The following is a 23,263-nucleotide window of genomic DNA, read 5'->3' as shown; positions in this document are numbered from 1 at the left end:
CTGAGATGTGGTCTGTGGTCCCCACCTGCAGAACCACTCCTTTATTGAGTGTGTCTTGATAATTGCCAATAAGTTCCATCTGTTGTCTATTCCATTTGCACAACAGCATGTGAAATTGATTGTCAAACAGTGTTGCTTCCTAAGTGGACAGTTTGATTTCACAGAAGTTTGATTTACTTGGAGTTATATTCTGTTGTTTGTGTTCCCTTTATTTTTTTGAGCAGTGTGTGTATGTATGTATGTATGTATGTATGTATGTATGTATGTATGTATGTATGTATGTATGTATGTATATATATACACACACATATATATATATATATATATATATATATATATATATATATATATATATATATACACACACATTTACTCTACTTTATTAATCATAATTCTGTTGTTTAAGAGTTCCCTTTATTTTTTTGAGCAGTGTATTTTTACCACAAAAATGTTGTTTTAGACCCAGATTTTACATTTTCACAAGGGTAAATGGGAAAAGTGGCACAAAAATTTGTATATATAAAATTTTCATACCTACACACACACACACATTATATGCCTGCTCCTTGTTTACTTTGTACATTTAAAGATCTTAATAAACGCAGATGTTGGTGGTCTTCGACGTGGTCCATATCTCTTTGTGGGTCCCTCAATGGCAGAGAGACAGATCAGTTTCTCCTAGCCAAACATTTCCGCTAGCTATACTGCCTAGAGGAGGTAGGTCACACATACAACCTGCTCAAACGGATGAAAGTTTATGATTTTGTGATTTATTTACACATTAACAATCAGACGTTAAAAAAAGTCTCACCCTGTGTTTGAGGTATGACAGGTAAGTGTCCCAGCCTACCGTGATTACATTAATGTAAATGACACGATACTTAGGTGATAGGAAATAAAAATTGATCATTTGGGCAGCAGGCCACACAGTCCAGTCAGCCTGAAAAAAAAAAAAAAAAAAAATCTAGTTAGTCACTATAATGTATGGCAACAACAATAATGCAATCCAGGTGATGCAGCGCTCCAGTAAATGGACATATAGATAAAACATCACCATAAATATGAAAGCGGCGATATTTAAAATACAACGCGTTTCAGCTGCAAACAGCCTTCATCAGGTACATAAGATGTGTTACGTTCCCGATGAAGCCTTTTTGCAGATAAATGCATTATCGCTTTAATTTTTATGGCAAACTTTTAACTACATGTCCACTTCCAGGAGTGCTGTATCACCTGATTTTATTTCCCCTTTGTGACTGTCTGGAGCTCTTCTTAAAAGGAGACACCGGTCACATATCAGGTGGGTGGCACATGGATGAAATGCGATCTCTCCTCCCCTAAACCGCCACATGGAGCTGTGCCCTGGTGTGCACATCTCAGCTAGGTGAGAGTCCTCGAATCATTTGTGCACACGCACCTTATAAAACTCCCAAAACTTGTCTTTAAACTCAGCCAAGCTGTCTTCCAATTTCTGTCCTTCCATTAGGCCCATACCTGTACACAGACAAGGGTATGAAGAATAGAAAACATTATATTCGAGATGTGTACTACTAATTTAAAATATGAATACATGTCTGCCATAGTATAACAAAGCCACAAACGGATATCGCAGAAACTGCACAAATGTACTGTATTCATACAGCAATGTCTATAAATTTAATTCGTAGACTGACAGGTACAGAGACTATGCCACAACATTAACACTCATTGGGACTCGGGAGGCAAATTGCTAATGAAGACTTATAGATCGCACTGAAGTGTAAATCGCTAACTCATAGCACCACTCCAGCATTTTTTTCTTTTAATTTCACCACTCAGTGGAGCTCAAACCGAGTCCCGTCTGTAACTCACCTTCCTGCATTTTCATCTGTTTTTGCCGCTGCTCCGCTCCACCTCCGGCAGTTTGTGACCCGCCAGCTGCTTCAGTGATCCATGGCGCGAGCCAGAGGTCACTAATCAATGTAAGTCTATGGGAACCTCGTTCTGGCTCAGACTTGTATTGATAGTTAGCGACGCAGCTTCTGAGTTCCACTCAGCCAGATGTTGAGCTGACAAGGTGGTGCCACAGGTCCGAAGCAGCGCCGAAAAATGGTAAAGACATCGGAGGGTGGGTATATGATTGGGGACAGGGGACTTATGTTTAAAGCACCACTCCAGCAGTGAAAAAAAATCCAAAACCCTGGAGTGGTGTTTTACAGGATATCTGCCTCTAACCCTTTCGCACCAGAGCCTGTTTTCACCCTCGTGACCAGGACAACTTTTACAATTCTGACCAATGTCACTTTAAGAGGTTATTGCTCTGGAACGCTTCAACGTTTCCCCAGAGATTCTGAGATTGTTTTTTCCTTGACATATTGTACTTCAAGATCTTGGTAAAATTAGTTCGATATAACTTGCGCTTATTTCTGAAAATATCAGAAATTTGGTGAAAACTTAAAAATTAAAAGTTTGAAAATTGCGATGTCCTTAAACCAGAGAGTTCTGTCACTTTTTTTTGTTATGAAGTTAGAAGGGTTAAAAGTTGACCAGCAATTTTTCATTTTTCCACTAAAATTAACAAAACCAATTTTGTATGGACCGCATCACATTTGAAGTGACTTTGAGGGGCCTATATGAAAGAAAATAGCCAAAAGTGACACCATTCTAAAACCTGCACCCTTTAAAAGTTCTCAAAACCACATTCAAGAAGTTTATTAACCCTTCAGGTGCTTCACATGAATTAATGGAATGTGGAAAAAAATGAACATTTAACTTTTTCCCACAAAAATGTTATTTTAGCCACAAATCTTTAATTTTCATAAGGGTAACAGGAGAAAATGCACCATAGAATTTGTTGTGCAATTTCTCCTGAGTACGCCGATACCACATATGTGGAGGAAAACCACTGTTTGCGTGCACGCCAGTGCTCGGGAGGGAAGGAGCACAATTTCACTTTTGGAATACAAAATTGTCTGGAATTGATAGCAAATGCCATGCTGTGTTTGGAGAGCCCTTGATGTGTCTAAACAGTGAAAAAAAAAAAAAAAAAAACACAAGTGATCCCATTCTGCAAATCAGAACCTTCAAAGAAATTATCTAGATATGTGATAAGCACTTTGAACCCTCAGGGGCTTCACAGAATTTTATAATGTTGAGGCGTTTATTAAAAAAAAAAAAAAAAAAAAATCACATTTTTTTCCACAACTAAAATTTGGTTTTAGCCCCGGTTTTTTATTTTCACAGGTGTAACAGGAGAAAATGGATTCCAAAATTTGTTGTGCAATTTTTCCTCAATACCCCAAATTTGTTGAAAACCAACTATTTGGGAGCACAGCAGGGCTGGAATGGGAATGAGCGCTTTTTTTTTTGGCTTGAATAGGTTGCGGATGCCATATCTCATTTGAAGAGCCCTTGACATGCCGAAACAGTGGAAACACCCACAAGAGATCTAATTTTGTAAACTACACCTCTCAAGGAATTCATCTAGGGGAGTAGTGAGCATTTTTAACCCTCAAGCGATTCACAAACTTGCATAACATTAAGCTGAGTAAATAAAATATGACTTTTTTTCACCAAAATGTTGCTTTAACCCCAAGGTTGCAATTTTCAAAAAGGGTAATAGGAGAAAACGAACAGTACAATTTGTTACGCAATTTCTCCCGAGTACATCAATATACTATATAATTGTCTAAGGGTACTTCCGTCTTTCTGTCGCGGTTATTCGTTCGCTGATTGGTCGCGGCAGCTGCTGCCGCGACCAATCAGCGACGCGCACAGTCCGGAAAAAAATGGCCGCTCCTTACTCCCCGCACTCACTGCCCGGCGCCTGCATACACCCCTCCGGTCAGCGCTCACACAGGGTTAATGCCGGCGGTAACGGACCGCGTTATGCCGCGGGTAACGCACTCCGTTACCACCGCTATTAACCCTGTGTGTCCCCAACTTTGTACTATTGACGCTGCCTATGCGGCATCAATAGTACAAAATGTAATGTTAAAATAATAAATAAAAAAAAAAACCTGCTATACTCACCCTCTGTAGTCCGCTGAGCCCCTCGCGCCGCCCGCCATCTTCCGTTACAGGTTGCGGTGGCAAAGATCGTATGGCAGAAGGACCTGCCATGACGTCACGGTCATGTGACCGCGCCGTCATGACAAGTCCTGCGCGCCTGCGCGGAAAGGACCTGCCGTGACGTCACGGTCATGTGACCGCGACGTCATCACAGGTCCTGCGCTCAGACCAACCCTGGGACCGGAAACTGCCATGGACTACAAGGGGCCCTCGGAAAGGTGAGTATATGTTTATTTTTTAACCTGTGACAAACGTGGCTGGGCAATATACTACGTGACTGCCCAATATACTACGTGACTACGTGGCTGGGCAATATACTACGTGGCTGGGCAATATACTACGTGGCTGGGCAATATACTACGTCGACATGCATATTCTAGAATACCCGATGCGTTAGAATCGGGCCACCATCTAGTGTTCAATAAGTGATGGAAAACTACTTTTGAGGCACAGTGCAAAGCTCAGAAGGGAAGTAGCGTCATATTGCTGTGCAGATTTTGCTGCACTGGTTTGAGGGTGCCAAGTCACATTGGTAGAGCCCCTGGAGTTCCAGAGCAGCAGAAACCCCCATAAGTCACCCCAATTTACACACTAAACCTCTCACTGAATTTATCTAGGCGTGTAGTGATCATATTGACACCACAGGTGGGTCACAATTTTATACCATTGAACAGTGAAGAAAAAATAATTACATTTTCCCACCAAAAAATTGTTGTAGCCCCAGATTTTACATTTTCACACAGTGAAATGGTGTCAAAATGTGTCACACAATTTCTGCTGAATGTGGCAATACCCCATATGTGGCTGTACAGTACTGCTTAGCCACACAGTGAGACTTGGGAGGAAAGGAGCGCTTTTAGCCTTTTGTAGAAATTATTGTAGAATAGTTTGCGGACTCCATAAACAAAGCCACAAAGTGCTAGAAGGGCAAAATCCACCTCAAAGCGACCCCATTTTGGAAATTACACCCCTCTGGGAATTTATATACAGGTGTAGTGACGATTTTGACTCCATAGGTGTTTTCCGGTAACAAGCAGCAGTGAATGTTGTCGAGTAAAAATTGTAAACTGCCGTTGTAGTGACCAGTACATTACAGTGACCAGTACATTGTGCCCCGCTCACACTTCTGGAGACATGCACCTGTAAATTAGGCAGGCTCTTATCACTATAGAAATGCCAAATGTGGTTTATGTACACTGTGAGGCTCAGAAAAGAGGGGGGTATTTGAATTTGGGAGCGCAGAATTCGTTTGATTTCTTTTGGGGAGCGAGGAGCTATAGGGCTTTTCGAGAGCCTTTGTGCTACCCCCTATATTTAACAGATGACGGAGCTGACTAGGGACTTGCTTTTTTTGTGGCTTGAGCAGAAGCCTTTATGGCGAACATTTTCCATAACATTTGGGATCACATTTATCCAGCACTCTATGCTGAGCACTTGGGATTTCCATGTAAATCTCCGAATGATGTGATTCAGAAGAAACCTCAGGGAAATCTTACCTAAGAAGTACCACAGTCCTAGAAAAGGGGAAACCGCCAGCTGGTCAATTAGAACCTTTCGCAAAACAATTTTGATCCCACGGCCAGGAAAAGTCCTATCCAGCCACGAATACCAAAAGTGCATCATTGGGCCCATAGAGCAACCTATAGCAAACATACGACCTGCCAGGAAAATCAGAATAAAGGTCACGCTTCGTTACAATATGCCAGTACATAAAATCACTTGTTATAGCTTATACACTGCTCAAAAAATAAAGGGAACACTAAAATCTGACATCTTAGATATCACTGAATGAAATATTCCGGTTGCAAATCTTTATTCATTACATAGTGGAATGTGTTCTAAAAATGATGAATGTAAATCACAACTAATATCCTACAGCGGTCTAGAGTTGGAATGATGCTCAAAATCAAACTGGAAAATCAAATTGCAGGCTGATCCAACTTCAGTGGAAAAGCCTCAAGACAAGGAAATGATGCTCAGTAGTGTGTGTGGCCTTCACGTGCCTGTATGACCTCCCTACAATGCCTGAGCATTGTCCTCATGAGGCAGTGGATGTTATCCTGGGGGGGGGGGGGGATCTCCTCCGAGACCTTCATTAAGGCATCAGTCAACTCCTGGACAGTCTGTGGTGCAATGCGGCGTTGGTGGATGGAATGAGACATGATGTCCCAGATGTGCTCGATTGGATTCAGTGCTGGGGAATGGACAGGCCAGTCCATAGCTTCAATGCCTTCATCAGGCTGGAACTGCTGACACACTCCAGCCACATGAGGCCTAGCATTGTCATGCATCAGAAGGAACCCAGGACCCACTGCACCTGCATATGGTCTCACAATGGATCTGAGGATCTCATCCTGGTACCTACTGGCAGTCAGGCTACCTCAGGCTAGCACATGGAGGGCTGTGCAGCTCTCCAAAGAAATGCATCCCCACACCATTACTGACTCACTGCCAAACCGGTCATGCTGGAGGATGTTGCAGGCAGCAGAACGCACTCCACGGCATCTCCAGACTGTCACATGCTTTGGACACTGGTGACAGACACAGCTCCCCTTCTTGCCACAGCTTGCATTGTTGTGGAATCCTGGATAAGCTGCACTACCTCAGCAACTTCTGTGGGTTGTAGACAACGCCACATGTTACTGTACAGGACCTCTAGGGGTGAAAGCAATGACAAAAAGCAAAAGTGACAAAACCAGCCAAAAAAAGGATGAGAACAGAGAAATGGTCTGTGGTCACCCCCTGTAAAACCACTCCCTTATAGAGGTGATCTTGCTAATTTCCTATCATTTCTAACTGTTGTCTGTTACACTTACACGACAGCAGGGGAAATTGATTCACAATCAGTGTTGCTTCATAACTCAATGGGTTGATTTCACAGAAGTATGATTGACTTGTAGTTACATTGTGATGTTTAAGTGTTCCCTTTATTTTCTGAGCAGTTTATTAGGAGCAGAAAAAAAATGTACGTACACGACACATCGTTTGTAGCCAGATATAATATGTGCTATTGCAGGCTTGGAGTGGGATATTTCAACCACAGGACTTAAAGGGGTTGTTCAATGAAAACAAGTTATCACCTACCCAGAGGCCAGTTCTGCGTTTCCACATCTGCTCCGGATGCCAGTTATTGGGCTGCAAGTTTTTAATGTGATCCAAAGCCATCACTAAGCTCAGCAGCTCATACTGTCTAGAAGGGCAAATCTGCTGAGCTCACTGATAGGCTGCTGCACTGTAAGCACCGTAGACAATAGGCAAGGAGAGACCCCAGAGACAGAACTGGACCCAGGGACAGTGAATAAAGAACCGCTTTTCTTTTAAACAGTGTGTGCCTGTGTACAGGGGTTTTCTGAAAACACCTTTTAATAAATTACCATATTCCTTATAGGGCTTTGTCTATAACGGAAAAAAAAAATTAAATGGATGGTTTTAAATCAATAAACATGACTTTTCAGACTTTACAGCACCCCCACCGATTCAGCGCAGGACGAGCTCCATTCAGAAAGCAACTAAAACACTGGAGCCTGTGGTTTGATGCAGCAGTCAGGTGACTAGGCATTATCTGGTGACACCGCAATTCTAGTCACCTGGCCACTGCAGCCAATCACAGGCTTCAGCGGCTGTTAACTTTCTGAACTGAGAAGGTATTGATTCTGGATGTAGTACAGATCTCCAGAGCAGCCACAGGGGTGCTAGAAGGCGAGCAGGGTTCTGTTTATGGCTTTAAAGGGAACCTGTCAGCAGGATTGTGAACAGTAACCTACATACAGTGTCACTTCAGCGCCGTTATACTGATTACAATGATACCTTGGCTGATGAAATCCGTCTTGCGGTTGTTCTTTAATCTTTATTTTCAGTTTTGAGTTAATGCTATGCTCTTGCTCCGGGGCGGCCTGTGTGTGGGGGGGGGGGGGGGGGGGTCTTCTTGTGGTGCTCTGATTAGATATTCATCTGTATGGCTTCTGACAGGTCACTGATCCGCCACTGACTTGCCCCCTATTTTACATACTGTATATCTTATTGTTTGGAAAGAAAAAAAAATGTATTTATCATACAGGCACCGGTGGAGCCTGCGCTGTAGCATGAACACATCTATATTATCCATAAATTTATTTTATTTAGTGATATAAATTTCTTTAAAAAAAAAAAAAAAAAAAAAAGGTCTTCCTCAAAATGGCGCCAGCCACACCTGACCAGCAGCATAATTCGGAACGTGATAAATGCTACTGCGCTGACGCCACCGCCATTTTGCTAGACGGGGGAAAAAAAATTGTATCCACCAAGATGGCGCCAGCGGTATTTATCGGAACGCTGATAGATGCTACTGCACAGGTGCGACCTGCACCATCTTGGTGGAGAGAAAAATTTTTCCTCTAGCAAAATGGCTCCGGCGGTGGCGCCTTCGCCATTTTGAAGAAATTTTTATTCCCCCCCCTCAAGAAATTTATATCACTAAATAAAATGAGTATGGACATTACCGATCTGATCATGCTACAGCGCAGGCGCCGCCATCTGCATTATCAATGTAATTTTTGTTTTTCTCCAAACAACAAGATATACAGTATGTAAACTAGGGGGAAGGTCACTGGCGGATCAGTGACCTATCAGAAGCCATACACATTAATACCTAATCAGCACCACATGAAGCCCCCCACAGGCCACCCCGAAGCACAAGAATCTCATTAACTGATAACTACAAATAAAGATCAAACAACCACAAGATGGATTTTATCATTTTAATCAGTGAAATGGCGCCGACCTGACACTGTCTGTAGGTTACTGAGCACAATCCTTCGCTTTAAGCATCCATGTCTAAATAAACTTTCTCAGTGTCTGACAACTACTTTCAGCAGTTCTTTACTTAGTCATTAAGAGAGAGCATTTACCTGTCCGCATCCAGTCTCGCTGCTTATCTGGATGTCGTCTCAGTTCTCGAGTCTGCTGGATAGTATCACCAATGCCCAGCAATGCTCCACAGCTAACTGTGTTGGTGACCAAGAGAAATCGCCCTCTAAAGAAAGGCTTCCAATAGTCCGATACTCGAGCTAGCAGTACTCTACCCTGGGGAAGCATCTTGTCCAAACGTTACTGACTGCTGGATACAGTCCCACATGGGCCTGGGACAGTACTCGCTGAGCGGTACCTGTAAAGTACATAAAACCAATAGGAATAAGTAACAATATGTCTACATCACACCAGCTCACTAGCTTCTCAAGTCCTAATTTCACAATTCCAATAGGATGTGATTATTCACTCCATGGGCTTCTGCAGCGTAACAGAATTTGCTTTCCCATACTAGATAAAGGGAGCTGAAAGCTATCAGTTTGCAGCAATTAACTCTTTACATGCTGCTGTTAACAGCGACCAATGAATGCAAAGAGTGTGACAGAGGGAGATCGCTCCCTCTGTCACCACTGAATCCCTGCAGCATTATCAAGGTCAGGAAGGAGGTCTAACAATGACCTACAGTTCTGCCAAAGAACAAAACCTAATAGGCTGGCTGCCTGTCACTATAACACTGACAATGCTTTGTACTACTTAATTAGTGCAGAGGGTACCAAAGCAATCAAAGGATCAGTGTTCCAGTCTTCATGTGGAAGTAATAAATACAGTTTTAAAGGGAATCTGTCACCCCCAAAACGGAAGGTGAGCTAAGCCCACCGGCATCAGGGGTTTATCTACAGCATTCTGTAATGCTGTAGATAAGCGCCCGATGTAACCTGAAAGATAAGAAAAAGAGGTTAGATTATACTCAACCAGGGGCGTTCCCGCTGCGATCCGGATCCGATGGGCGTCGTAGTCCAGTCCAGCGCCTCCTATCTTCTCACAATCACGTCCTCTTCTTGTCTTCACCCCGCAGCTCCAGCGCAGGTGTACTTTGTCTGTCCTGTTGAGGGCAGAGCAAAGTACTGCAGTGCGCAGGTGCCGGGAAAGGTCAGAGGCCTGACACCTGTGCCCTGCAGTACTTTGCTCTGCCCTCAACAGGACAGACAAAGTACGCCTGCGCCGGAGCCACAGTGTGAAGATAAGAAGAGGACGTCATCTGATGAAGATTGGAGGCGCCGGACTGGACCACAGCGGGAACTCCCCTGGTGAGTATAATCTAACCTCTTTCCCATCTTTTAGGATACATCGGGGGCTTATCTACATTTGGGGGTGACAGGTTCCCTTTAAAAAAAAAAAAAAAAGGAAAATACTTAAAGAAATGTAAAAAGTTTAATATAAACAAAATAAATTTAGCATTCTCATTGTCTTGTCGACCTGCAGAAAGAAAGAGGGGTGTTTAAAATAAATATATATATAAATAAATATATATATATATATATATATATATATATTTATTTTATAACGCTGGGAGCGTCACTCTGTCCGAAGCCTTTATAGACTGCGCAAGCGCCGGCGCAGTCTGGACCCCACAGAGTGACGCTCCCAGGAGATCGCGGTATGCGTAAGCACTAAAACGCACACCGCGATCTCCAACGGAGAAGCAGGGACGAGCCAGGAGGGTGAGTATGCAATATTTACCTGTCCCGTTCCACCGATGTGCGCTGCTCCATCCTCCACATCCTCTGCCTGTGACGTTCAGTTCAGAGGGTGCGATGACGCGCTTAATGCGCGCCGCCCTCTGACTGAACAGTCACAGCCAGAGGATGTGGAGGATGGAGCAGCGCGCATCGGTGGAACGGGGGACAGGTGAATATAGCAAGTGCCGGGGGCCTGAGCTAGCGGCGACTCCGGCACCTGACCCCCACAGCGTGCCGGTGTCCCCGCCTGCTCAGGCACTCAGCACAGCCGCCCGCACTCAGCACAGCCGCCCGCACTCAGCACAGCCGCCCGCACTCAGCACAGCCGCCCGCACTCAGCACAGCCGCCCGCACTCAGCACAGCCGCCCGCACTCAGCACAGCCGCCCGCACTCAGCACAGCCGCCCGCACTCAGCACAGCCGCCCGCACTCAGCACAGCCGCCCGCACTCAGCACAGCCGCCCGCACTCAGCACAGCCGCCCGCACTCAGCACAGCCGCCCGCACTCAGGCAGTAGAGCCGGAGAGAGAAAGATGGGAGCAACATATGGCAGAATGGAAACAGGAACAGGCAGAATGGGTGCAGCACATTACAACAGAATGGGGGCGCAAGATGGGAGCAGCACATGACAGAATGGGGGCGCACACATGACAGGATGGGGGTGCAGGATGGGAGCACATGACAGGATGGGGCGCAGGATGGGAGCACATGACAGGATGGGAGCAGCACATGACAGAATGGGGGCACACATGACAGGATGGGGGTGTAGGATGGAGCAGCATATGACAGGATGGGGGCGCAGGATGGGAGCACATGACAGGATGGGGACGCAGGATGGAGCAGCACATGATAGGATGGGGGCGCAGGATGGAGCAGCACATGATAGGATGGGGGCGCAGGATGGAGCAGCACATGACAGGATGGGGGCGCAGGATGGAGCAGCACATGACAGGATGGGAGAGCAAGATGGGAGCAGCACAAACCAGGACGGAGACCATATACCAATATAAATGCTCGCCGCCCGGGCGTAGAACGGGTTCAATAGCATATATGTATATATATATATATATATATATATATATATATATATATATATATATATATATATATATATACACACACACATACATACATATGTACTTATACATACATAAATACACACACACATAGAATTATTGCTTCATTCCACCTCCCAGAAATTATAGTAAAAAGTGAAAAAATGGTACCAATGAAAACTACAGCTTAGGCTGAGTTCACATTAGCGTTTCTGTGCGCAGCGTATGATCCGCATGCGTACATATCTTTGACATGGTGTACACAGGGACATGTGTTTGCATGCAGATGCGTACACAATGCGTCATGTCGCGGTGTGCGGCGAACGCAACACGTTGCATTTTTTTTGAGCAGCAAATATTGCTCAATCGTCTGCATGCGGACAATTGCGTCAAAAAAATGTATTACTGTCTATGGGAACGCATTGGTACACAAGGACATGCATACACGTGTTCGATACACATGCGTACTTCAGACTGCGCATGTCCAGGAAATGATTTCACCACCTCCACCATGCGCATAAAAAATGCAAACGCATGCCAAAACGCATTGAAACGCAAACACACGCAGCCTGTTTTTTAGTGTCATGCGTAAGATGATGCGGAGGCGTTTGCATGCGTCTTGGCAAGCGTTTGCGCATGCAGATGATATGCTGCACACAAACGCTAATGTGAACCTAGCCTTACCGCTGGAAAAATGGTAAACTTACTACTTGTATGCCACACTTTGTAGCAACAGAAATCCCATATACATATTTCAGAAACGGGTAGCGACACAAATTGTCCGCAACCCCTGTTCAAACAACTTCAGCTCCAATAAACATCAGACAAAAATAGGAGAAAAAGGAGCAAACTGATTACATCCGGTAAAAATAGTCATAACTTTCTTAATTCGTAGAAAAGATAAAACATCTCAACAGTACATAAAGAGCGATCCCTTTGGCACTAGTGGTCCTCAGGTTGGATCTTTTTCATGCGGGCACCGTCTTGCCTGCACCAATGTTTTTTTTTTTTTTTAAATTTGTTTATTAATCAAAAAAGCAAAAAATATACAATATACACATTTATGTTCATTAGTATTACATTCAATACAATATAGAACATGTATACTGTATGTATAATTGAGTATTACAATTCTATGCTCAACATGTTATTTACTCCATTCAAACCATACAAAGCATGGAGTGTGAAATTATGCAATTATTAAACCATAACTATAACTATCTTATTAACTACCTATCTGCCGCTTAATAAATTGTATCTTACTCTGTGCAATATCTAGAGTAATTTGACACTTTGCACTGATGCAATTAACTGCAAGTTTATAAAGTAAGATGAGAGGAGTTCTATACGCTCCAAATTTTCTCGAATTTACCCGGACATCCTCTATTTCGATATAGCGTTCGTTCATAAGGGATGACCGAGTTTACCAACTCAACCCAGGCCCTGAGGGAGGGGCATGAACCCCCCATCCACCGCATCGCTATCACCTTCCTTGCCATAAAAAGTGAATCCCGTAAGAAGATCCCAATATGATGACCCCAGGTCTCTTCATCCCACACCCCAAATAAGCAAATTAATGGTTCAAGAGGAACAGGAGTTAATACTATGGATGAAAGTAATGATGTCACCTCTTTCCAATATTGAAGGATAATAGGACAGCTCCACATCATGTGAATAAAATCTGCGTCCGGTAGATGACAACGCAGACATTCTGATGATTGAAGTCGACCCATCTTAAAAAGCCGTGTGGGAGTTAAATATGATTGGTATATTATATATAGCTGTGTCATCCTGTTATTAATTGACGGGGATACCCTAAGTGGGGACTCTAGAATTTCCTCCCATTCTTCTTCCTGTGCATCAGGAATGAGTCTTTCCCATTTCCCCTTGATGAGTCCTATAGCTGATCCCGCTCCCACCGATAACATATAGGTATATAGAGAAGAAATAAGCCCCTGGGATTTAAGGATTCCTATCAAAAGCAAAGATGAAATTGTGCGGCCTGTAGCCACCCCCCTCATATATGACTGGAAAGCTGACCTTAATTGTAAGAAACGAAAAAATTGGGATCTTGGACTGTCATACTTAGACTGCAATTGTTCAAAGGACACAAAGGTCCCCTGGTCATGTAAATCCCCCACCGAGGTAACACCATGTGACACCCAAAAATCAGTGGACGGGTGATTTAGCAGCGCCGGAAAGTAGTTATTTTTCCATAAGGGCATTTCGGCTATAATATCTGTAAATCCAACAGCATTTTTAATTTGCCTCCAAACTAATCGCGCCAGCCGGAGCATGGGCAGTGGGCAAGGGGTATTCATTTTTTCTGATTCTAGAAAGCTCAATGGACACTCCACTCGAGCAGCATGAAGTAGATGATGTTCAGAATTAGGAAGACAACCACAAGGCATCCATGCCCCCAATGCTCTCGCCTGCCCGGCCAGGTAATATAGAAAAAAATCCGGCAATGCCGCCCCACCGCCTTGTTTAGGTCTCTGCAAAATAGATAGTCTAAGTTTGGGCCTAGATTTCCCCCATATAAAGGAAGTAATTTGGGAGTTCAAATTAGTAAAGAGGGACTTGGGTACTGGGACTGCGCTATGCTGAAGGCAATAACTAAGTTTAGGGAGCAAAATCATTTTAATTAGGTTGATACGGCCCGCGACTGACAACGGAAGTTTACTCCAAGATGCAAATTTAGATTTAACCAAGTCCAATAATGGATAAACATTAAGCTGTAGGTCAGAATTGCTGCCTTGGGACATATAGATTCCCAAATATTTGAAACTGGATACGACGGGTAACGAGGATAGATCCTCAAAACCTGACACTGGAGTACAAGAGAGAGGTAATAGAGCAGATTTGTCCCAGTTTATATATAGGCCGGAATACTTACTAAAGGTATCTATAGTAGCGATCACTTGTGGCAGTGTTTCCTTTGCATTTTCCATAAATATCACCATATCATCGGCATATAGGCCGATGGTGTCCACCCGACCCGCTAGATCTATGCCCTTAATATCAGGGGAGGATCTAATACGTATTGCCAGTGCCTCTATCGCCAGAGCAAAAAGAGCCGGTGACAGGGGGCACCCCTGACGAGTTCCCCTAGATAATGAGAGGGACTTAGAAATGGAATTATTTATAATTATACGCGCCTTAGGTTTCATATATAATACATTAATCCACCTCAAAAACTTATCTCCAAAGCCGTATCTCTGCAAACATGCTGATAGAAAGGGCCATTCAAGGGAGTCAAAGGCCTTGGCCGCATCCAAGGATGCTAGTGCCCAGTTGTTATCTGGCACCAGAGAACTATATTGAATTATTGATTGGACTCGCCTAATATTAATAGAAGTGTTTTTTTCCCAGCATAAAGCCAGTCTGATCTGGATGAATGAGGTCTAGTATAATGGAGTTCAGTCTAATGGCTAGGATTTTAGTAAAAATTTTATAATCTACATTGACTAACGATATGGGTTGATAGGAGCCACATTCCAGAGGATCTTTTCCCTCTTTTTTGAGTATGACAATATTTGCCTCATAGAAAGTTTCGGGCATACATCCTCCCTCCCATATACCTTGAAATACTTTCAATAGAAGCGGCGCCAGTATACCCCGGTATTTTTTATATAACTCAACGGGAAACCCATCCGGTCCGGGAGCTTTCCCAGAGGACATGTCCATTATTGCATATTCTACTTCTTCCAATATAAATCTAGCATCCATAAAATCACGTTGAGTGGGACTCAATGTGGGAAATATGACATCTGACAAATAATCTATACATTGCGATACACCAAGGTCACCTTTGGAGTCATACAGCGACTCATAGTAATCGTAAAAACAGTAAAGTATTTCTTCCGTTGTGAACATCAACAAGCCACCTGGTGCGCGAATCTGCAATATTGTATTAGATGTATTATGTTGGCGCACCAGGTAAGCTAGAAATTTACTGGTTTGATTCCCCAACTCAAAATATGACTGACGTGCAAAAAACAGGTTACGCTTAGATTTGGTGTCCATATGTTGAGTATACAGTCTCTGTGAAGTCGACCACTCAATCCTATTACCATTAGTTTGGTTAGATATATATGCAGCCTCCGCATCTTTCAATCTCCGTTCCACCCCATCATCCTCTCTCGAAGTCACCCTTTTGATATATGAAATTGTGGATGACAAACATCCTCTCAAGTATGCCTTGAAGGTGTCCCAAAATAAATTAATTTTCTGGGGCTCTGGGTGGGATGAAATGAAACTGTTCTGTCGTTATGATCCATCAGTTTCAACCAAAAGGGATTCAACTTCCAGACCACGCCGCTCCTCGGTTGCCCATATTTAAGTATGATCGGGCTATGGTCCGATATCCCCCTATTGCCATGTTCCACACTGTCCACCCATGTCACCAACCCACTAGAGCCAAATATGTAATCTATGCGGGATAGAGACCGTTTAGTAGATGAGTGGCAGGTATACCCTTTCACTCCAGGGTGACGCACCCGCCATAGATCCAACCATCCACTACCTTCTATAAATGATGCCAACTGGGTCGGGGCTGAAGTGGGAAGCTCCCCAGATCCCCCATCATCCAATCTCAATCTATCAAGGCTATTATCCATCACTAAATTAAAATCTCCCATACAGAACTTGTGCGTCTGGATAGTTTAGCGCAAAGCTCATTGCCATCCTAAGGATTGACATACAGTTAAGTCCATATATATTTGGACAGAGACAACATTTTTCTAATTTTGGTTATAGACATTATCACAATGAATTTTAAACAAAACAATTTAGATGCAGTTGAAGTTCAGACTTTCAGCTTACATTTGAGGGTATCCACATTAAAATTGGATGAAGGGTTTAGGAATTTCAGCTCCTTAACATGTGCCACCCTGTTTTTAAAGGGACCAAAAGTAATTGGACAGATTAAATAATTTTAAATAAAATGTTAATTTTTAGTACTTGGTTGAAAACCCTTTGATGGCAATGACTGCCTGAAGTCTTGAACTCATGGACATCACCAGACGCTGTGTTTCATCCTTTTTGATGCTCTGCCAGGCCTTCACTGCGGTGGTTTTCAGTTGCTGTTTGTTTGTGGGCCTTTCTGTCTGAAGTTTAGTCTTTAACAAGTGAAATGCAGGCTCAATTGGGTTGAGATCAGGTGACGGACTTGGCCATTCAAGAATATTCCACTTCTTTGCTTTAATAAACTCCTGGGTTGCTTTGGCTTTATGCTTTGGGTCATTGTCCATCTGTAGTATGAAATGATGACCAATCAGTTTGGCTGCATTTGGCTGGATCTGAGCACACAGTATGGCTCTGAATACCTCAGAATTCATTCGGCTGCTCCTGTCCTGTGTCACATCATCAATAAACACTAGTGACCCAGTGCCACTGGCAGCCATACATGCCCAAGCCATCACACTGCCTCCGCCGGGTTTTACAGATGATGTGTATGCTTTGGATCATGAGCTGTACCACGCCTTCGCCAAACTTTTCTCTTTCCATCATTCTGGTAGAGGTTGATCTTGGTTTCATCTGTCCAAAGAATGTTCTTCCAGAACTGTGCTGGCTTTTTTAGATGTTTTTTTTTTAGCAAAGTCCAGTCTAGCCTTTTTATTCTTGATGCTTATGAGTGGCTTGCACCGTGCAGTGAACCCTCTGTATTTACTTTCATGCAGTCTTCTCTTTATGGTAGATTTGGATGTTGATACGCCGACCTCCTGGAGAGTGTTGTTCACTTGGTTGGCTGTTGTGAAGGGGTTTCTCTTCACCATGGAGATTATTCTGCGATCATCCACCACTGTTGTCTTCCGTGGGCGCCCAGGTCTTTTTGCATTGATGAGTTCACCAGTGCTTTCTTTCTTTCTCAGGATGTACCAAACTGTAGATTTTGCCACTTCTAATATTGTAGCAATTTCTCGGATGGGTTTTTTTCTGTTTTCGCAGCTTAAGATTGGCTTGTTTCACCTGCATGGAGAGCTCCTTTGACCGCATGTTTACTTCACAGGAAAACCTTCCAAATGCAAGCACCACACCTCAAATCAACTCCAGGCCTTTTATGTGCTTAATTGAGAATGACATAACGAAGGGATTGCCCACACCTGTCCATGAAATAGCCTTGGAGTCAATTGTCCAATTACTTTTGGTCCCTTTAAAATCAGGGTGGCACATGTTAAGGAGCTGAAACTCCTAAACCCTTCATCCAAATTTAATGTGGATACCCTCAAATGAAAGCTGAAAGTCTGAACTTCAACTGCATCTGAATTGATTTGTTTAAAATTCATTGTGGTAACTGCTATAACCAAAATTAGAAAAATGTTGTCTCTGTCCAAATATATATGGACTTAACTGTATTAGCCGGAGGAGGGTTATAAATACATAAAATTACATATTCACTAGAATTAATTAGCGCATGCACAAAAACGAACCGACCTTCAGAATCTCTTCGGGCTGCCTGCGCCAATGTTCTACGCTGCTCTTCCTTTGTCTCATCAGATGGGTCAAAGGAATTTAAAATCAGACAACGTATTTCTTGTGGTACTTCTAATGTTGTATATTATGCCACTTGTTCGTGCCCCAAGATATACGTGGGTCTTACCACAAGAGAACTGAGAATACGGGTGCGTGAGCATGTGCGGGACATTGGCGCGGCCAAGACAGTGTCCGATATTTCGGAGTTGGAAACAATCCCCCGTCACTTTAAGTTATATCACAATAGTGACGCAAGAATTTTGATGGTGAGGGGGATCGATGCCCTTCACTTGGGCATAAGAGGAGGTGACAATAAAAAACTCCTCGCACAAATCGAGACAAGGTGGATCATCCAACTAGACACCATGACACCGAAAGGTCTCAATGAATCTTTGAGTTTTGCCCCTTTTTTTATAGTGTTCCCAATACATATCTCTTGGCTCTTCAGCCTCCTGTTCCCACATGCCCCCATGTCTATTAACCCCGCGGATGTGTTTTCGTGTTTTTAATTTTATTTTAATATGATTGTCTTTCTGTTTATCTAGTGGTTGTGACTCTGCTGATCTATAGCGCTTTCTTATACTTCTTTATCCGGCCCTTCCTTTGGACCAGAAAATGACCCTGGACTTCCATTATATGGGAAAAGCACAACCACCACAGCGATTGCGGATGAACTGAATATTTGCCATCTGTTAATGTTATCTGTGATGCCATATCATGTGTGGTGGTTCCTCTGTTTGCCATTCTGGCTGTTGCTCACTTGCATGTTTGGATGGTTGTGCGCATCGCGCTGTGACCTGCCGTTTCCTGTCTGCGGGTGGACATCTTTATGGTGTGCGCATCGTTCCATGGATCTTTCCCCGGCGCGTGCGCACTTTCCATGACACCTTACCCGCACTCCGGGACCTGGCGGCTGCAGTGCGCATGTGCCGACAAAAGCCATCCTGATTGGCCACATTTGGTCATGTGACCAAGTTCACCGGGTTATTTGAAGGTCCTGTAAGGGCCTGAGGTATACTCCCTTGAGAAAGCGGCCCCAAGTAGCCGCGAAACGTGCGTCGGGACCCTCCATCCGACCCCCCTTGTTCCCACTCATCTGCTGGTAAGCATGGCACCTTTTGCTAGTTACTTCCGCACTTTATATGAAAGATAGACAGGTGTTACTTTATCCTTAGTCACTTTATGGATGCCTGCTGACCTCCAGGTGTCCACTTTTGGATGCACTGCTCCCTCAGGGTTATGGTCTTTGGACCTTTATGTTATTTTTTCAGGGACTCGTGTGCAATGTGAGGTGGTGATAGGTGGGGGGTGGGGTATATAGCAATCTGCATTGTTTATGGCTGTTTATGTACTGTTGAGATGTTTTATCTTTTCTACGAATTAATAAAGTTATATGACTATTTTTACCGGATGTAATCAGTTTGCTCATTTTTCTCCTATTTTTGTTTGTATGCCACACTACTTAGTAGAGAGTTAAGAAGAGTAAATTCACAATAAAAGTCATTTTAGCAAATAGGAGAAGGTATATTAGAGAGAAAGTATATTATTATATTACTACATTAGGGCAGAATATTTTTTTTTGCAACTGTTAATTTTGTTCAATACAGCACAGCGGCCCCAGACCATATAGATTGTGTAGCCCTGCTCTACACCCATTGAGCCAGATGGATTGGTGAGTATTTATCCAGGAGCCAGACAAGAACAGTAGTTTGACAACATCAAAAAAAGCAAAAATAATTGTACAAGCTGACGTGAGAGTCAGTGGTGAAGGGATTGGTACCAAACCCTATTGGGCACCTGGGGTCTGAAGAGTAGGAATGGCCTGCTAGTATCAATGAGTGATATCAACAGGATGCTCATAAGGATGTCCAGGGGAATCGCTGAGAAGGAAGGTATCCCGACAGCCATTTCCAGAGGGTTCTTCCCGCTGTATAGTGATGGTGCAGTGGGCAGTTTGTAACATACAGTATGCCGTTTTCAGGGTCTCTGCTTTCGTTTCTAAGGGGGATTCTATGTGAGGGTATGCTACAAATACATCCAATGTAGGTCACTTCGGAGAGCATTACCTGCAATTTTTCTGCAGGTCCGCAGGTAAGCCACAATATTTGGGCTTTGTTGAAGATTTTGTCTTCGCTATTGAATGCAATTGTAAAAATCCACAATATTAACATACGATTTGGTGTCCAGATACGAGGATGGAAATTCCAATGCAGTTCCAGTACATAAAAGGGTACTTTCCCATCGCAGAAATACTGCAGTAAAATACATACCAGTAAATGCTGAACATATTGCTGCAAAAATTCTTAATAAAAATGCTAAAATAAACTGGGTTAAATACCTCTTAAAAATCCCTGATCTCCACTTATTCATTTGGTGCTGCGCCACTCTATTGCAAAGATATTTATTGCTTTGAAGCTATTTATGTAAAATCTCTGCTGGCAGTGCATCTAGTCGTTTCTTCAGTCTTCCCTGGGGCCATGCCCTTTCATCCCTCCCTCCCAGCCACTACTAATAACAGCTCAGCAGTAGACCTAGCATTCTATCAGTCACAGATGGCTGATCAGTGATTTGCAACGTCTGGTAGGGAAACTCAGAAAAACACACCCAGCTGGACTGCAAGAAGAAATTACCCATACCGCGCTGCAAAATACACATGAGAATATCACCGGAATGGAGAAAGGCAGCGCAAAATGGAAATTAGTGGCAGGGATTTTTTTACAAGACATTTATTGAGCAATTGACAAGTCCTCAGCTCATTAGTGCTGCTACTGGAATCAGTGATTTTTCCCTCTAATTTGCTGAGGGAATATACTGTAAGTGCAAATTAACACACGTATTGAAAAAAGCATAATTTACCTTAAAATGCAAAAAAAAATTTCACTGCCTGTATCACCAAGGAGACTAGTAGGGAAAGCAAGGATATTTACTATGTGAATATATTGTATATTCTATATTTACAGCATGCCTGGCTGCTTGTCAACATGAAAAAAGGGTGGCTCACCCATTTAACCCATCAGAGTCAACTACTTTTTGCATGATATTTTCCTCCCCCTTTTTTTTTTTTCTTTTTTTTTTTTTTACAAGAGCCATAACTCTGACTTTTCCAACTACATAGCCTTATGAGGCCAAGTTATTTTTGAATGAAAACATTCACTTTACCATACAATGTACTGCACAATGGGGAGAACATTATTTTTTAAGCACAGTGAAATTGGATAAAAACAACAATCTTGCCATTTTTTGGGTGGTTATGCTTTTATGGCGTTGACTGTGCTTTAAAACTACTGTGACAACCTATTTAGAATCCCTTCATTTAAAAAAAAAATAAAATCACTGAAAAAAAAGGATGAAACTTACATTTTATTCTATATTACATATAAACAACCTCACAAAAATATACAAATAGGGGAGCAGAGAAGTTCAGGTCCTGGTAAGACTATCTGTCCCTTGGGAAATACCTAATATGTGCAGAAAGACGACAACTACGGAACCCTCAGTCTCAGACTGCCATGCAGGCAAGCTCCTATCTACGGTAATCAATGCCCTGTATATAGACTGGCACTTTATTATCATTGCACTCACAGTTATACGATCAGCTAGAGGTTCGGGCCCCGCTCTAGCACATGGACATTATTATTACATCTAGTATTCACACGCCACACACAGACGGTGTGCCCTTCACATATTTGGACAATTCATGACTTGTCACCTTTCTTTAGTCTAGGAGGCCCATAACTGTATGAGGGCTTGTACTTCTTGCAGGACGAGTAGTTTTTATTGGTACTTTTTCATCACTTTCTTACATTTTTGGAGTAAATGACTGAAACGCGTCAGTTGTGATTGTTTCTTTTATTTTTGGGACTCGTCACCCTATGAGCCAAGTCATTTTAGATTTTCATAGTTCGGACTTTTACAGATTTGGCAATAATAAATGGATTTGTTTTTTGGAATGGGAAGAGGAGTGTGTGGTTGGGTAGGGGCAACATTTTACAATTAAAAATAACAAACAGCGCGCTCCCCCTGGATCTAACCATTAGCTGTTGGAGGCACGTGTCGGCTGTGTAACACAGCTGGAACCAGTCGTAAATGGAACGGACCCAAATTCTGAGCCCGCTCCGAACACTCCCACCCGAATGGGCCATACCTGGACATCACCTGTCAGGAAGGGGTTAACAAAACAGAGTGGTGCTATTGAAAAAAAAAAAAAAAAAACCTCTCATAGAGCCGAGCACAGCATTAGTATTATCTCTGAAAGGGGAGACAACAAGTGATCCTGCACCAGGCTGACGAAGGGTTAATCACGCCCGTTACTCCCCACAGGCAGCTATGGTGGGCACCTGCCGCCCTACAGTCACTGACAGCCATGTGTGGGAGCGAGTGTTCCTCACTACCTGCCTTTCCCCCAGTGCCCAGGAGGACGCTGCGGCAGACTGCATCACGTGGTCCCCGCACTGCGCCAGTATACTGGGGGCGGTAACGGGGTATCACTTATACACTGCCGCTATGTGCCCCCCGGGTGAACTCACCTGCACGGAGGACAGGGCACAGCTCAGGTGTCTGCTAAACATGTGACTCCGGCGTCTGCCATCGTGCCGGAAGTGAGCACCGGAAGTAAACAGTCTCCGCCATCTTTAGTGAGGGAACGCCCCAAGGAATGTCAGCTTGTTTCAGTTTCTACATTCACATCCGGGTATTTAGTGGCTGCAGGCACGGCTGTGTGCTGCTGTGTGCACTGCAGTGTTGTACTGTGCTGGGCGGCTAGCAGTCACAATGGATGTGGTGTACTGTACTGTATGTACCCTAGCATAGAAAAAGCCTGCTGCAAACTGTATAGGAATGTCACAGCCGCCATGAGACACAATCTGAGAGAAAACCTTCGTCACAGCAGTTTCCAGATAATTCAGTATTAGAAATGCCTAACCGTGTGCACGTAATGAGCCTTTCCCGAGACCCCCGAGCATTACAATTATTTCCCAAGTTTTCCACAAGAAATTAAAGCGGTAGTCCCATCCCGAAGACTCTAAACAGTGTTCACAAACATAAACGGTTGCAGTGGGCCCAGACATACATGAAGACTAATTTTCAAACAGTCTTGTTTACTGATGAGTGTCGAGCATCGGTTCTCACATGGATCCGGCGGAAGTCCGGGCAGTACTGGAG

At 43.5% G+C, this 23,263-nt stretch overlaps 1 protein-coding gene across 3 annotated transcripts in view; it reads right to left on the bottom strand.

The window, feature by feature from the left end:
- LOC143784496 (mpv17-like protein 2) overlaps positions 1–23,263 on the bottom strand; it is a 40,807-nt gene that overhangs the window by 14,347 nt on the left and 3,197 nt on the right. Inside the window, exons 1-5 of one of the 3 annotated variants that reach the window (XM_077272799.1) lie at positions 22,630–22,849; positions 8,937–9,193; positions 5,547–5,708; positions 1,418–1,494; positions 812–940 (exon numbers count right to left, since the gene is read on the bottom strand). In XM_077272799.1, the coding sequence (XP_077128914.1) occupies positions 812–940; positions 1,418–1,494; positions 5,547–5,708; positions 8,937–9,123 (555 nt within the window). In that variant the 5' untranslated portion in view covers positions 9,124–9,193; positions 22,630–22,849. Of the gene's footprint in view, positions 1–811; positions 941–1,417; positions 1,495–5,546; positions 5,709–8,936; positions 9,194–20,169; positions 20,356–22,629; positions 22,850–23,263 lie in introns of those variants that run through there. The other 2 variants (XM_077272807.1, XM_077272818.1) reach the window with 2 other exon arrangements.

The sequence above is a fragment of the Ranitomeya variabilis genome, chromosome 1 (assembly GCF_051348905.1).
Source record: "Ranitomeya variabilis isolate aRanVar5 chromosome 1, aRanVar5.hap1, whole genome shotgun sequence".
In the NCBI taxonomy this organism is placed as follows: domain Eukaryota; kingdom Metazoa; phylum Chordata; class Amphibia; order Anura; family Dendrobatidae; genus Ranitomeya; species Ranitomeya variabilis.
The sequence above is the reverse complement of the archived record's forward strand: the minus strand, read 5'-3'. Positions and strand labels throughout refer to the sequence as shown.